The sequence below is a fragment of the Apium graveolens genome, chromosome 3, assembly GCF_009905375.1.
Source record: "Apium graveolens cultivar Ventura chromosome 3, ASM990537v1, whole genome shotgun sequence".
Classification (NCBI taxonomy): domain Eukaryota; kingdom Viridiplantae; phylum Streptophyta; class Magnoliopsida; order Apiales; family Apiaceae; genus Apium; species Apium graveolens.
Genome location: NC_133649.1, coordinates 18,893,748 through 18,910,069, shown reverse-complemented (window position 1 = coordinate 18,910,069; position 16,322 = coordinate 18,893,748). Strand labels below are relative to the sequence as shown.

At 34.7% G+C, this 16,322-nt stretch overlaps 2 protein-coding genes across 2 annotated transcripts; one reads left to right on the top strand and one right to left on the bottom strand.

Annotated features, from left to right (window-relative positions):
• Positions 1-5,900: 5,900 nt before the first annotated feature.
• Positions 5,901-7,272, bottom strand: LOC141711883 (transcription repressor OFP13-like). Its single transcript, XM_074514581.1, has one exon. The coding sequence runs from the start codon at positions 6,957-6,959 to the stop codon at positions 6,063-6,065; it is 897 nt and encodes a 298-aa protein (XP_074370682.1). The 5' UTR covers positions 6,960-7,272; the 3' UTR covers positions 5,901-6,062.
• Positions 7,273-10,292: 3,020 nt separating this feature from the next.
• On the top strand, positions 10,293-10,808 carry LOC141713950 (uncharacterized). Its single transcript, XM_074517508.1, has one exon. The coding sequence runs from the start codon at positions 10,293-10,295 to the stop codon at positions 10,806-10,808; it is 516 nt and encodes a 171-aa protein (XP_074373609.1).
• Positions 10,809-16,322: the final 5,514 nt, after the last annotated feature.

The window sequence follows — 16,322 nt, the reverse complement described above, 5'->3', positions numbered from 1 at the left end:
AAAATAATAATATCACATTATAATTTGTATAAAATTGAAACTCATAATCCGTGTAAAATACAGATATAAATATAATATATAAAATGATGTTAAAATACGAAGTTAAAAAAATCAAAGTTAAGTGTAATTCTAAAATTTCACCGTATAGTTCTAGTTATGTATGCATCTAATTATTTAATTATATAAATCTGACATGTTAATTTACTAATACGATTATTTTAAAGTAAATCGACGCTTGGATGTTGAAAAACAAATAAGTATTGAAGGGAAATCAAATTTAAAGAGAGTAGAAGTTAATTTTTGTCAGTTGATATTTTATTACATACAATTTTAAAAAATAATTGGATAATTTTCTAGTGAGTACCAAGATTTAACATCTAAACATGGTTTCCTTAGTAGTATAGATAGTTGATAACCCGTGCGAAGCACGGACCCGAGGTTAAAAATATCAATTTGTGTTAATAGTTTACTTTGTAGTTAGTAGTTTTTCAAAATAAAAGTAAATATATGTTATTTTACTTAATTTAACGTAACTTAATAAATTTTTAATATAATTTATAAATAAATAAAGTTTGCAGAGAATATAAATCAATTCGTGTCAGTAGTTTACTTAGTAGTTTGTAGTTTTTCTAAAATTAAAAATAAATATAAATTATTTTACTGAATTTAACGTAACTTAATAAATTTTTATTATAATTTACAAATCATTTTTTTTTAAATTATTAAGTACTTTCTCCATCAAACTGAGTTGCAAGGTATCGATATGTTCTGGAACATGCGCAAACTAGTACTAAGTTCTACATATCACACATTCCGGTGATCATTTTCTAATTTTTATGCATGACTAAGAGTGGAGAATTCTTGAAATTCGTTTCTTATCAATCATATATCAATATCATATTTATGATTATCAAAATAAATATTCGAGCACATGAACCAAACAATATAAGATAGGTTATACAAAAAAAATGAAGCAACAAATAGTCACTAACTAAAAAGTCAAGAACATGAAAGCATATAATATATATATAACCTATAACCCGTGCGATGCACGAATTGCTTCCCTTCTCCACTTCACAAACTACCATGTTTTATATTGAACTTCAATTTTCGTCACATTATGTATATCTCTGTCAATTTTATTGTATATCGTTAGAAATGTTCAGAGCAGATTTGTCTTTTAATAGTCTTTTTTTCCCTAAACCAATTTCCAATATTAACACATCTTGTTTATGCGATTCGGGCCAACTAAACCCCCGACGACTTCCTCGAAATCTGGCAACTTTAAAATCGAATTAAACCCAATAAAAATCAACAAGCACCAATCAAACACAGTTATAATAAGCTTATGAAAGTATGTAGTATAAACAAACACTTGGTCAGTTAACTGAAAAAGCGAATATAATAAACACCACATCAAGTGAAAACCTGAAACCTGAAGTGACTCGTGGATCGAGCACTCGGGCTTGTGATGGGCCTAGAATGTTAAGGAGTACTATTATTTATCCACAGGCCAGGTCCAAACGGTAATGAATAGGACATATGTAGTCAAACCTTTTAAATTTGCAACCAACACATCATAGAATTCTTAAATTTTGTATGCTACAACAAAGAATGTAGTAATATGTTACATATTTAGTGTTTTGGAAATTTTAGTTTTATCAAAATCTGTATATCTATAACTTTTCGCAAATTTATTAAAGATTTGACAAGTTTGGTCTAGGTTAAAGACATTATTATGGCCAACGGCCAAGGAATAAAGGTTTGAAACTGAGACTCCATTTGCTTTCACAATAACTGCACTGCTGCAATTACAATTAAACTTGCGAATTGAAGACATGATAAATACACCCCCCCCCATTTGACAGGCTATTTCAATGCAATACATTAGTAATTTTATATGTAGCCCACACACACACCCTCGAATCTATTGCATGCACTGGCGCCCTGTGACCTTTAATGACGATTTAAATTTGGCATGCAGAGTTCGATGCTCTGGATCTAATTCATTTGCTTAACAGTATATATGTAATCATATTACTGTACAAGGATTTGCATAATTGCATTCATCAAATATTATATTAGTGTCAATATCTAATTAGCCAGGAAGGATTGACAAGAATTTCAAATGTACGTGGTTATTGTATATATAGGACTAGGGCCTGTCTGTAACATAATTCTGATACAAAATATACAGAATTGCGCTTAGTTAAGAATGTTTATTTACATATTAGCAAAATAAAATAAAATTTAAGCTGATTTTTCTTGACTGAACGTGATATTGTATTTACTAGTATTTGAGAGAGGTATAAATACAAATAATGAAGGCCCATGGGGGACAGTTTTGTCTCATTTCATTTCAAAATTAAAAGCTTCAAGTTATAATTACAATTCAGTGTACTGGATCTGATTGGAGTAATTAGAAAGTTTGTCACCATATCCCTTGATTTTTTATATTTTGAAAGGAAAATGGAAGCTACTGCTGTACTCCATTATCAAACCCTATACTGCTACACCCAATTTAGACAAGGTAATATTTGTGAACCGTAATACATTCTTTACTTCATCAAAAAATTAGATAGTTTTCTGTGCTAACTGTCCGTATTAGATGTGATGAATTAAGCGCGGATAATAGCGGTCAGGATGCACTAAAAAAAATTCAATGTTAAACTTTTCAACAAAAAATAAATTATAACGAACACATGATTGCAATAATTGGTTGTGAGTAACCAGGTTTCATAACTAAAAGTAGCTGAATATATAGTAGTAGTATCAATTATCGTAAATTAATCAGTAGCAGGGGGCGGAAGTAGACCTATCTGTGTAGGACGGAGATGTAAGATGATGTTGGGCCTTGAAAGGCAATTTACCACTGAATGAGTTACTGGCTAACACACCAACTTTCATACTGGAGTAATGTTCTGAAATTGATCTTCAACAATACTATTTTCTTGGAAATGAAGATTTCATTAAATGTGTGTATGGTTTGGACAATGACCATTGATTTTACTACATAGATTGATCATATTGGTTACCACAATTTTCTTTGACAGTTTCAACCTGCAGATCATACACCCTACTACAGTCTATAGAGCTGGTTGGTTTGTTTGTTCGCCTGTGGAAATTGCAACCTCTACCGATTCTCAAGTAAGTGGATTACTATTTTTTATACTGGGGATCCAAAAACGTATAATTAAACAATTAGACATTCGTATAATATTAGGGCAATCAGCTTGAGATTTTGAAATCATCATAAGAAACGCCGCAAAGTATTCTGTGTCCACGCAATTACGGATAAATTACATCTAACGTTATGCTCAAAGAGAGTAGTGACAATTTTTTGTGTGTGTGTGGCATTAATTTTCTGTTTATAAAACTACAGGCATATAATTATTTATAAACGGGCACAAAGTTTGGAAGGTTCGCTGCTCAGACGCGAATCTTTAATCATCATCTCACACATTTTTTAATTGCCTAGAGGAGTTCAAAGTGAATGAATTGTTTAGCCTTAATGTGGTTGATATAAATAAAAGATGTAGCACATAGGTTTAAAGAAATTACAGTAATTGATGAGCAGCACAAAAAGTGGAGCATTTTACGCCGGATGTCTTCATGAAAACTGCTGCTGCTGCTGTTGAGGTTGCATTTTCTGCTCCAATCCCCTCCAGTTGAATTGTTAATTACTATTGCTCATGTGCTTCAAAAGTTTTGGTGTATCAAAAACTTCATTACACCATACAACTTATTTTTCATTTTATCCTTTACAGATACTTTTTTTGAAAAGTAGAAAATATCCCCGCAAATTTCCTTTTCCCAGAGATTAAAGTTTAAATGACCTAAAAACTGCTAGTCAAATGCAGGCTCGCCAAAAGATTAAATTTGGTAAATGCTATTTCGGGAACCAACAGTTTATTTCCACAGCAAATGAAGCATGAAAAGATAAAACTGCCCTACACACACAATAACATCAAAAGAAACAAAAAAATGAGAAGTTAATTTCATGTTTTAATGTTTTTCTGCTCCGGAAACAAAATAGTTACTCTGAAAATAACATTTCACTTAAATTTTCGAGTAAAGTACACTCTTATACATGTAGATATAGATATGTCTAAGAGAGAATCCGAAAATCCAGATATAGCAAATGAATACAAAATTACCAGCCAAAAATGACCAACAACCAGACATGCTTGCCTGAGTTTTGATGGTGATCATATATCACATATCTGTATACATTTCCATCTCATTAAATTTCTGCTGGACATGAGATAAAAGAGATCAGATACTACCCAGTAGGAGTAATGGTAGTTTGGTCCTTGTTTTTGGACCACCAACCCAATCCATTTCCATTTAGATGTGACATTCTCACCCCAACCATGAGAATATATTCAGTTCTCTTGTTTTTTCCTCCAAATTTTAGTCCCCCCCCCCCTTTTTCTCCAGCTTTATTTGTGCCATCTCGTTCACTGAAAATCTTTTTTGCCAATGAGCACTGTTTAATCTGCCCTACTTTATTATATATGTAAATATAATGATACAAAATTGTGACTTTCTAGTTTTCTTTTATCATTACAAATGGTCAATAATGATGTTAGGATTCAAGCTTTTTGTATGTAACAGATAGGAAAAAGGTTAAATTTCTCAGGTGGTGTTTGTTTCTTGGTAAACGAATATTACCTTAAAACAAATTTAGTCTCAACATAAGCTATGTACAAGTTGTGTTGCAGTAGACAAATGTGGTAGTAACATAATTATTCTCAGTATCTCAATTTCCGAGTTTATGATAATGTTTTAATGTGTGCAGGGCTGAGTATATATGAACTTGTATAGAGGACCACCCCCCATGCAAATGTTCGGCCCACATAGATGCACCGTTGCTGTCAAATGATTATGAATCCAAATACTGGAAACAACGGCCGAGATGATCGTATTTAGTTATGTTGATATGTGTGGGACTCGTTCTTGGTAGCAATCTACCCGTTGATCGTATGTCCCAAGTGGCGAGTGAGTTGTAAAAAATTAAGTGCAACTGTGACGTATATAGCTTGTGTCCCGGAGACCCCCAGCTAGGAGGCGATGTAAACTGTGTGAGAGTGTGTTATGTGCGTACTCAGGGGTGCACCAGGGTCCGCGGGTCGCCGTCTCCCTCAGCCCCAAGTCTACAACTATACAACCCATTCATCATTTTTATGTTTCGCATGCAATCGGAAACATAAAATTTCATTTCAAATGACAGTTTCCAAAATTTAAAATTTTATTATTTCAATACGGAAAATTTAAGCATGTTATTCAGATCAAATTCGTCAATGGAATGAAATTTCCAATATTAAAAAATATATCATTTAGTCAAAGTTTGGTTAGAAGTGTTATATTTAGTTGAGAAGACAAAAAATATCTTTTTCAAGATCTTCATATTTAAGCTCTAATTAAACTGAATTTAATTCATTTTGTGTCACATTATACATATTTATTCAAGCCTGCCATTAAACCTTAAACAATCTAAGCAACACCAATTGATGAAGTCATGAGTTGAGACCTTAAGATTTATATTAGTATAACTCATCATTAATAAGAAATTATGGCGTTGAAGCAAGCTCTTTCCTACCCACCAAGCAAACAATAAAAAACACATCCCAAACAGCTTCATGTTTCAGCTATCCCTACCTCACATTATAACACCACTACCATGTTACTATATATCTCTCTCGCAAGAACATGATTTAATTTCAACACCCTCGAATGTTTGCAATTATATACAACATCAAATTTAAGGCAGTAATGCTAGCTTCAATATTTAGCTACATATATAACTAGTAACAAGAATATTGATACAACACCAGCCCACATCTCTACCCACACACATCGGCAATACGAGACAATGTAGGTTCATCAATATCATCAAGTGTCACTAAAAGATAACTAGTATTTATATATATACTTCCGATATCCAAATACAATGACATTTAATCGAAATTTTCAAATCAATATTTGAGGTGGGAAAATATCGTACCGCAACTAGCTACTAGAAATACTAATTCTAATTATCATTACAAAATGTTGTTTAATTATGCCGAACGTCGACGATGATCAAGAGCGGCATCTTCTTCTTCCTCTTCCTCCTCTTCTTCGAATAAAGTCAATAAACAAGGACCGGTACTAGAATAATTCGAAGAAAACGACAAAGCCGAAACAGGAGACTGTGTTATAACAGTAGCTGTCGACGACGAAGAGGAATTATTATGATCATAGTCACTACTCGAAGATGACGAAGTCGGAGAAGAAAACGAAGAAGAAGCCGAAGAGTATTCGAGAGAAACCAACAAGTCAACGAACGCTCCAACAATATATCCATGGTTACTTTTATCGTTGACTTGTAAATACCACTTCAAGAGTTGATGAAGAGACTCCCAATCATCTTTCACGTTGAAGCCATTTGCTTCCACCATCTCCTCCATCGATTTCTTGAAATCATCGTACGGATCTCTCGAATCCATTTCCATTAACAATACTTTGTCACTCGTACAATACTTGTACCTATCATTACTTGTTGCACAATCAATTCTATTACTAGTAGTACTAGTAATAATACTCTTGTTGTTAGAGTTTGAAAGCTGATTTTGATCCGCAAGTAAACAACTAGTTGTTTCGCCTGCATGATTATCGAAGAACAGCCTCTCGGACGATGTTTTGGCGCCACGAATCACATTTTCGATTGTTTGATCCGCAAGACAGTCCTCTTCCAGCACAGTAGTTGACAAAATGGTTGAAGATTCTTCGGAAACGGATGAGTTGATGTACCTGGACTCATTAGTAACAAACATGGAGTTCATAATTTTTTCGGCTCGAAAAGAGAGTGTCTTAGGGCTGCCGCAATTAGGCCAAGGCCAAGAAGAAGAGGAAGATGATAAGATTTGATCAGTAGGCTTAAAAAGGAAGGGAATGAGCTTCAATTTGTTACCCATTGAATTGAGTAGATGGGGAGGGGAGGTTAGGAATGATAAATGTTGGGGGTTTTTGAATGATGAAAGTAACAAGTAGTGTGAATTTGTGTGGGTTGTGAAAAAGTGGGTGTTTTTATGGTGAGCATTAATGGATCAAGTCAGATGGGTTTGTGAAATTCATTTAATGTTTGATTTATCAGGCATGGCTGAGAAGGAGAAGGAGATGGAGATTTTGTGAGGGGCTTGAATGGTGTTTGAGAAATTTTATATGTTTGAGTAGAATTATAGCTAGGAAAGATAGTAGTATAATATAATTCAAACTAGTTGGTGGGGTTGGGTTTGTCATTATATTTTTTATATACTTTGTGTATGTGTATATTAAATATTTGGCCTATGTATAGTTCATTGATATAAATGCTGTGCATCTGTCCTCAAGTTTTGAATTTGCAATTCTTAGTATTACTAATTAATCAAAGAAGCATGCCCATGTAATTATCCTGTTAATGTTTCATTGCAAGTTATTTGATGATCAAACATTTTAGTTCTTCAAAAAAATACGAGAAATCACAAAACTTCACTTCAAGCTCAATTCTTTATAAATGATTTTCCCATCAAACTTTATAATCAAATTATGTTTAAATAATTTTATAAGCAATATGTAAAATGCTAGAGAAAGATACTATTGTTTAGGCTAGGTAAGATTTTGAAAGTGACCAACGGAGTTAATAACAATTAAAAAGAGGGAAGTGAGGATGAAAATAACAAGTCGTGTAGTGTAAAAATACAATTATACCATATTAGATTTGGGAATTGCCGTATAGTATTTAAGTTTTGCTTGCATTGGCAGCTTTAGAAATAAATGATCTCCAGTAGAAACCAACAGCACTGAGGTTCAAATTCTCATTTTCAAATTTGTTTTCGTCTTCTGTCCAGCATATATAATAGATTATATTGTCACTTATCCTAAATCCATATAGATTATATTTGAGAGCATGATATTTGTATTAAAATTGTTAAGTAACGATTAGCACTAAAATCCGGACGAAGTCCATGACATAATCTTATATTTTTCAATACTGAATCACATGATAGGTGGAAAGACCGGAACCCGAGTATCTCATTAAATCAGACTCTAATATCATATTAAATAACAATTTACACTAAAATCTTAAGTTGACAGCCTTACTATTTAACAAAAGTGATATGAATTACTAATTATGTTTCAATCTAAAATTCTCAAATTTATGTTACATATTCTCTTTAATTTAAGTTGTTATCGAGTTCAAGTGGCGTTTAATTCTGATTCGAGATTGAATCATGTCATATCCGCAATTACTTAACGCACATGGGAACTCATATACGGTTCCAGTTTTTGCAACCCAAAGCTGAAACTCTCATGTTTCTGCAACTCATACGCATGATTTTATTCTATGGGTTTAAAAGTTTCTGCGCTTTTGGTCGACTTTTCTTGATTTATCCTACTTTTGTGTGTGATTACAGAGACACGATAATATCTTTAATAAATGTATCGCATCGCAGAGATTGCATCAATTGAATACGATAATTAACAAAATAAATCACGGAAGAGGCAAGACAATATGTACGTTCATTGTAATTATAGCAAGAATTTATTAAAATCCCAATATATGATAAGCTTTTAGGTAGAGTCTCGCAGTGCAATATATTTATACGTTTTTTATTAAAATTAAATTTCATTTCATATATATGTGTTTGCATATATAGTTTTGAAATATCAAATGCACTCCTGGTACTGTAGAAGAGTTTTGAAATAGACAAGCTGCATACTTTATATTTTTACATTAATTTTAGCAGCTACATTTTTATCTAAGAAGTCAATTATGCATACATATAATAAGTTTAATAAGTTATTTACTCGTAGATAATGTAATTAAATATGTTGCTTCCTCTCTATGATTGTAAAAGAGGAGTTGGCTTTTCATTATTTGGATGCGATGAAATCATTAAGTTTAATGAAATGGCAGGCAGGCAGGCAGACTCCTCCTCATGTTCGAATAAACAATGAGAATCTTTTTCCGTATCAGTAGTACATTTAATCTAGAGGATACAGAAAATACACAGCACATGATCTTAATGTGCATGTTTCATAATGCACCGCTGCTTTTTCATACTACTAAACTATACTACTACTACCTTACCACAAGTTCAAGTTGAAATTTCGATATGAACTATGCAATTTTAAATTCCTGACTTCAAATTTTGAAAGTAAATAAATACAAGTCAAATAGGATCAAATGTATTGGTTGTCACTAGGACAACCTCGTTAAGTTCTCTCTAAGACGGCCCAATGATTTGGTATAGTGGGGTCTAAACCAAAATGTTTACTGTACGATTCTTCTACATACTTGATCTATGTTCCATGCCCACCCACATTATTATTGCGGCACAACCCTAGTCCAACTGCTGCTGCTCCATCTTTATTTTCAATCAACTTGGGCCACCAAATTGTGTACACACTCAACATGCACTGAGCAATTATAATACGAGGCCCCAGCCCCTAGGCCCTTTCATTTATCCAAAAACCACTCGGTGAAGTTCAAATATAACACTCTCACTGTAGCTGAGATCTCTTCAACTTGGTTCCTACTTTGATCTAGGAATCCATAGATTTAGTTCTCATTCTGGTACAGCAATTATAGTGGGCCCATGTTTCTTACTCTTTTTGTTTCAAACTGATACAGAAGCCCTTAAAACATTCTCCCATGTTAAATAAGTCCAAGATTTTAAAAGGCTGGCCCAATGATAAATAAGCCCAAAATTGTAAAAGTCTTGCAAGTCATTGCCACATTCGATAAGAAATTTAATGTATACCAGCAATTCGGGAAAACAGTAGATATACACATGAATATCATGTGCCAACATGATATGCAAGGTGGACGCAAAACCAAGAACCAACCGTGGCTCACTTAAGAAACCAAGACAAACTGACCTGGACTCGTACCCAAATAACAATAGTCACAAATGAATAAGATCTGATTGTTAATGAATCATGGCTTCTGATGATGTCTCAACCTGCAACAAAACTTATCCGGATGTTTTGCAAGATAAGGATTAGGGTTTCATGTAAATCTTGTTTTGACTGGATAAATATCTTTTAAACTTATCTCAAACAAACCATATCTTATAAACCAAGTTTGAATTATTCAAAAACTACCTTTTACTTGGTTTATCTATTTCAAACAAACTAACACGAAGATGAAATGCATGTTTTGTTTGCATGCTCTTTTGCACGAACTGTGTGGACGAATTTGGGGTTGCAGGACCTTATTTCAGGTGGTCAGAGGGATCAGATGGGAACTAACTATACTCCAAAAAATGCAGCATGTCTTTCAAGTGTACACGAGAGAAAAGCTGGCATGGATTGCTATTGTCTGCTGGAACTTGTGGAATCGTAGGAATAAATGGCTGTGGGATAAAGTTAATGTGTCTGCATTTGGTGTTCAGTCAACAGCAGTAAGTATGAAAACTGAATGGGACAAGGCTCAGCACGAGAAGAAAGTGGTTAAGCCGGCTGTTTCAGCAACTGGCAGACGGTGGATTCGTCTACCTCAGGGATGGGTTAAAATAAATGTTGATGCAGTAACGTTTACAGCGAATGGGAGTATAGGATTAGGGAGTGTAATTCGAAATGAAGATGGAACTTTTGTTGGTGCTCGAAGTAAGAAGATGGAAGTTCTGTTACACCCTCGTGAAGCAGAGGCAGTGAGCTTAAATGAGGCATTATCCTGGACAAAAGAACTGGGCTTCAAACAATGTATTTTCGAGACTGATGCTAAGCTGGTGGTTGATGCGATAAACAAGGCTCAAGGGTGTGCTTTTTTCATACTATAATTTCGGATTGTATTGATTTATTAAAGCACTTTGATCATGTGCTAGTGCAGTTTGTGCATAGGTATGCGAATGTAGCCGCTCATACGCTAGCTAGGGCTACTCATTATATGTCAGGCATTCATGAGTGGAGGCATGTTGCTCCAAATTTTATCTCAGATGTATTGATTATTGATTCGATTTAATGAGAAGCAAGTACGTTTTATGTCAAAAAAAACTAACAAATTAGCCTTCAAGATTAATTCAAATATTTTCAAACAAACTTGTTTTTAAATCATATGTATCTTATCCTTTGTTTGAAAATAAATCTGTTAGAACTTTGCTTATAAATACAACTCACTATTTCAGATTTGTGGCTAATGCTTTCACGTCAATCTTTTATCATCTGAAAACACCTTATTGTTCTTTATACCCGAGATATACATCCAGTTAAACAAGAAGCCTATTTTGAGTTGTAATCTTTCACATTTTATTCCTTGTATCTGAAAGGTGTATTATATCACTTGTCCCGGGTTGTGGGAGTTTGATTACAAGAGAAAGGCCAAGTAGCTGTGTGCTAGGTAGCTGTGTGCTAGGGAAAGGTTTCTTTCAAGTGGGCCAAGTTTGTAATCAAGTAAAGTTTGTAAGTACTTTATTTTAAGTTGATATAATACATTCTCTATGCTAGTTGGCATGAGAACTTGGATGTAGGCCATAGATTAGGACTAGGGGGCGAACCAAGTGAAAACTCTTGGTGTTATGCATTGTTTAATTCCTTTAATACTGCATTTATATTTTAGTAATTTATTTTCTACAGTCAAAAGAGACTGTCCCATACCCTGTCTTATTTGTAAAAGGACTGTCCCATTTACATAAGAGACTGTCCCATTTGCTTCGACAGTTAGATTTTTTACACTATCTATCGAGCCATTGAATTTCAACTGGTATCAGAGCAGATGCATTTAATTCTCTTTTTAATATTTATTTTGCTAGCGATCTATGGCTCAACTAGATAGGAATTCAAACAATTATCCACCACTGCTTCATGGTGCTGAAAACTACAATGACTGGAAGTTCCGGATGAAAATCTTTCTCCAGCGTGATACATTCGAATGGGATGCTGTAGAAAATGGTTTTACAACTTCAATGAAAGATGGGAAGCCAAAATCCCTCAAGGATCTCTCTCCTGAAGAAGTGAATGCAATGAACTCCAATGCTAAAGTTATGAACTCACTTCTCAATGGCATGGTAGCTACAAAATTAAGAAAAGTATCAGCATGTACTACTACCAAACAGATCTGAGATACGATCAAAGTCAGCCACGAAGGCACGTCTAAGGTACGTGAAGTAAAATTAAGTATGCTCATGATTGACTATGAAGGTTTCAGGTTGGAAAGAGATGAAAGCGTTTGAGATGCTCAAGAGAGATTCCTGACATTAATGAACTCTATCTCACTTCTGGAAAGGATCATTCCTCAATCTGAGATCAATAGGAAAATCCTCAGAGCAATGCCAAAGAAGTTTGCTCCAAAAGTTATAATTCTGCAGGATTCAACACTTCTTTCAACCATGGACACTTTAACACTCTTCAGTGAATTAGAAGAGTTCGAAAATCAGCTACGAAGATATGATGAAGAAGATGAAGCTCCTCGTAAAAAGACTCTTGCACTCAATGCCGAAGCTGATGAGTCTCCTGATGATTCTGATGAAGAGATCGCTCTTCTGACCAAGAAGTTTCATAAATTTCTTGTCAAACGAAATGCCTCCAAACGACTTATGAAGTCACAATTTTCAAAGAAGGACTTCAAATCTAATCCAAGCAAGGAGAATAAAACAAATCAAAGTAAGGACACATGTTTCGAATGTGGAAAGAAAGGGCACTTCAAGAAGGATTGTTACAAGCTGAAGAACAAAAAAAAGGCATTAATCACTTGGAGTGATGATAAATCTGATGTTGAGATCGATTCAGATGATGAAATTGCTCAACTTTGCTTTGCAAGACTCGATGACAGCTCCAGTGACAATGATGAAGTACAAAATATAAAGTAGAATTCAAATATATCTTAATCAATGTTGAAATTGCAGGTCCTGGTTAAGAAGCTTAAATAAAAGAATGCTTATTTAAAACAAGCACTAAGTGAAGTTCTTAGTGAAATGGATGATCCCATGAAGGATGAAGCCTTGGTTGCTGAAAACAAATCTTTGCTTGAAAGGGTTTCAAAACTTACTGAGGAAAATCAATATCTCAAAAATAAGATTGAGATGAAAGATGTCTGTCTTGAAGCCTTGAAGAAAGAGTCAATCTCTGTTGATCCAGAAACTGTCAAAAGAGACAGTGTTCCTGATCCCCTGGTTCCGGAAATTAAAGCAGAAAGTGGCACAACTTGAAAAGGATTTAGCGAAATGCTTTCATGGAGAAGGAACTTTGAATGCTCTTCTTGGTGAACAAAAATCTTCTCTTGATAAAGGAGGTTTAGGATCTGAATCAATCAAGAAACGTGCATTTCAAGGCGGTTACAAGAGAGCTCCTATGAAGTATAAGATGCCTTATGAGAAATGTCAAGATTGTGGCAAAGCTGGTCACACTACATCTGAGTCTAGATTATGTGGTATCAAGGGTCACTCTTCTAACTCACCTTATAAATCGTCTGCTAGAAATAAGTCTGCTAATACATCCGTTAATATTATTCAGATGTGGATTAAGAAATCAGATAGACATTTATATAAGATATGTGACACTAACCAACCAGGACCCAAGGTTAAGTGGGTACCCAAGAGATAAAGCAATTTTTGCAGGTTTGCTTGAAGGTCTATGTTCCGCGAAATAAATGGATCATTGAGAGTGGTTGTTCACGTCACATGACAGGTGATAAATCCAAGTTTCTATCTCTAGTTGCCAAGGAAGGTGGTCTAGTTACTGTTGGAGATTCTAACACCGTTCGAATTATTGGAAAATGCACCATTAGTAATGACAGGTTTGCTATTTCTAACGTTCGTTTAGTAGATGGTTTGAAATACAATCTTATTAGTGTAAGTCAACTTACTGATGCTGGTCATAAAGTCAAATTTGATAAAGATGTATGCTATATCGGTACTAAGTCTAACGAGTTTGCTTTAGTTGCCAAAAGGAAAGGGAATATTTTTGTGTTAGATTTTGATGAACAACAGGAGGAAATTTGTCTTGCTACTGTTTAAGATCAGCAGAATCTTTGGCATCGACGTTTAGGTCATGTTCACATGGATCTTCTTCGGAAGATATCTTCTCATGATCTGGTACAAGGTCTACCTAAACTGAAATTCAAGAAGATTGAACCTTGCACAACATGTCAGCTAGGAAAACAGGTAAATACATCTTTCACTGCTAAGAATCGTGTGTCAATAACTGACCAATTGCAGCTTATTCATCTAGATCTTTTTGGTCCAGAAAGGCATGTAAGTTTGGGAGGTAAGAATTATGTTTTTGTTATAGTTGATGATTATTCACGTTTTACTTGAGCACTATTTTTACGTACTAAGGATGAAGCTTTTGTTGAGTTTAAGGATCTTATTACTAACCTCGAGACTAAGTATTCCTTTAAGCTCAAAACAATTCGTAGCAATCATGGAGGTGAATTCGAGAAGGATTTCATTACCTTCCGCAAATCGAGAGGAATTACTCATGAATTCTCAGCTCCTCGTACTCCTCAGCAGAACGGAGTAGTGGAACGCAAAAATAGGGCATTACAGGAAACAGCCAGAACTCTACTGCTTGAGAGTAAGCTTCCAAGAAAATTTTGGGCTGAAGCGGTACACACTTCCTGTTATGTTTTAAATAGAGTACTTATTCGTCCTATATTGCTTAAAACTCCCTATGAATTGCTTAAGAAAAAGACTCCTAACGTCAGTTATTTTCGAGTATTCGGTTCAAAGTGTTTTATTTTAGATACTCAAAATAATCGAGGCAAGTTCGATGCAAAATCTTCGGAAGGAATTTTCTTGGGATATTCTACAACAAGCAAAGCTTATCGTGTTTATAATTCTATCAAGAACAAAGTAGAAGAATCCATCAATATTGCTTTCAAATAATCCTCAAGGAATATATCTACAATTGATGAAGACACTGCGGATCCACCGTCTCATTCCCAAATGAGACAGTCTCATTCTGAAAAGAGTCAGTCTCATTCTGACAAATCAAGCAGTCAAGACTCTCCAGGTCCATCTCAGTCTCCTGATAATTCTTCAGGATCTAATCAATCTTCAAATGAATCTTCTAGATCTCCAAAGACTCCTGATAGTATTTCAAATGTGATATTTGTTGCTCCTTTGGATAAATCTTTACAAGCGGAAATGAGACAGTCTCTTTTGAATGAGACAACTCCTATTCATTTCCAGACAGACAATTCTAATGAGGAAGAGATGAGTAATATTCAACTTCGTAAGTCTTCTAGGACTGTGAAGAATCATCCACCGGATAATCTTCTGACTGATTTAGATCAAGGGATTTCTACTCGAAGCAGATTTCACAATCTATGTGCATTTTGTGCTTTTGTTGCTGAGTTCGAACCAAAGAACGTTCAAGAAGCAGTTGCAGATGAACACTGGTCAGTTGCTATGCAGGAAGAACTTAATCAGTTCGAGCGTTGTGATGTTTGGGAACTCGTCCCACCTCCTCAGGATGCCAAGATCATTGGTACTCGTTGGGTTTTCAAGAATAAGAAGGATGAAGACGACAATATTATTCGAAACAAAGCTCGTTTGGTTGCTCAGGGATACAACCAATATGAAGGAATCAATTATGACGAGACTTATGCTCCAGTAGCTCGGTTAGAAGCTATTCGAATCTTAATGGCTTTTGCAGCTCACAAGAAGTTCAAGCTCTACCAGATGGACGTCAAGAGCGCTTTTCTAAATGGCTATCTCAAGGAAGAAGTTTACGTGAAGCAGCCTTCAGGTTTCATTCATGAGAAGTACCCTAATTATGTTTACAAGCTCAATAAATTTGTCTATGGATTGAGACAGTCCCCTCGTTGTTGGTATGAGCGTCTCAGTCAGTTTCTTGTGAACAATGGTTTTATTCACGGTACACTCGATCCAACTCTCTTTATTTTTCATAAACGTGATAACTTTCTTTTGGTACAAGTTTATGTTGATGATATAGTCTTTGGATCTTCTAACGAATCTTTGTGTAAGTGGTTTTCTGATTGCATGCATAAGGAATTCGATATGAGTTTGATGGGTGAATTACAGTACTTCCTAGGTTTGTAAATTAATCAGTCTAATGCATAAATTTTTATTCACCAAGGCAAGCACATTAAGGATCTACTCAAAAGATTTGCACTTGATCATATCACACCTTAATCAACTCCGATGAGTACTTCAGTTAAGCTTACAAAGGATGAACAAGGTACACCTGTAGATGTCACTAAATTTCGAGGTATGATTGGTTCACTTTTATATTTAACTGCCCCACGACCTGACATTATGTATAGTGTATGCTTGTGTGCTCGTTTTCAATCTCAACCTTACGAATCGCATTTGAATGCCGTTAAACGTATTTTT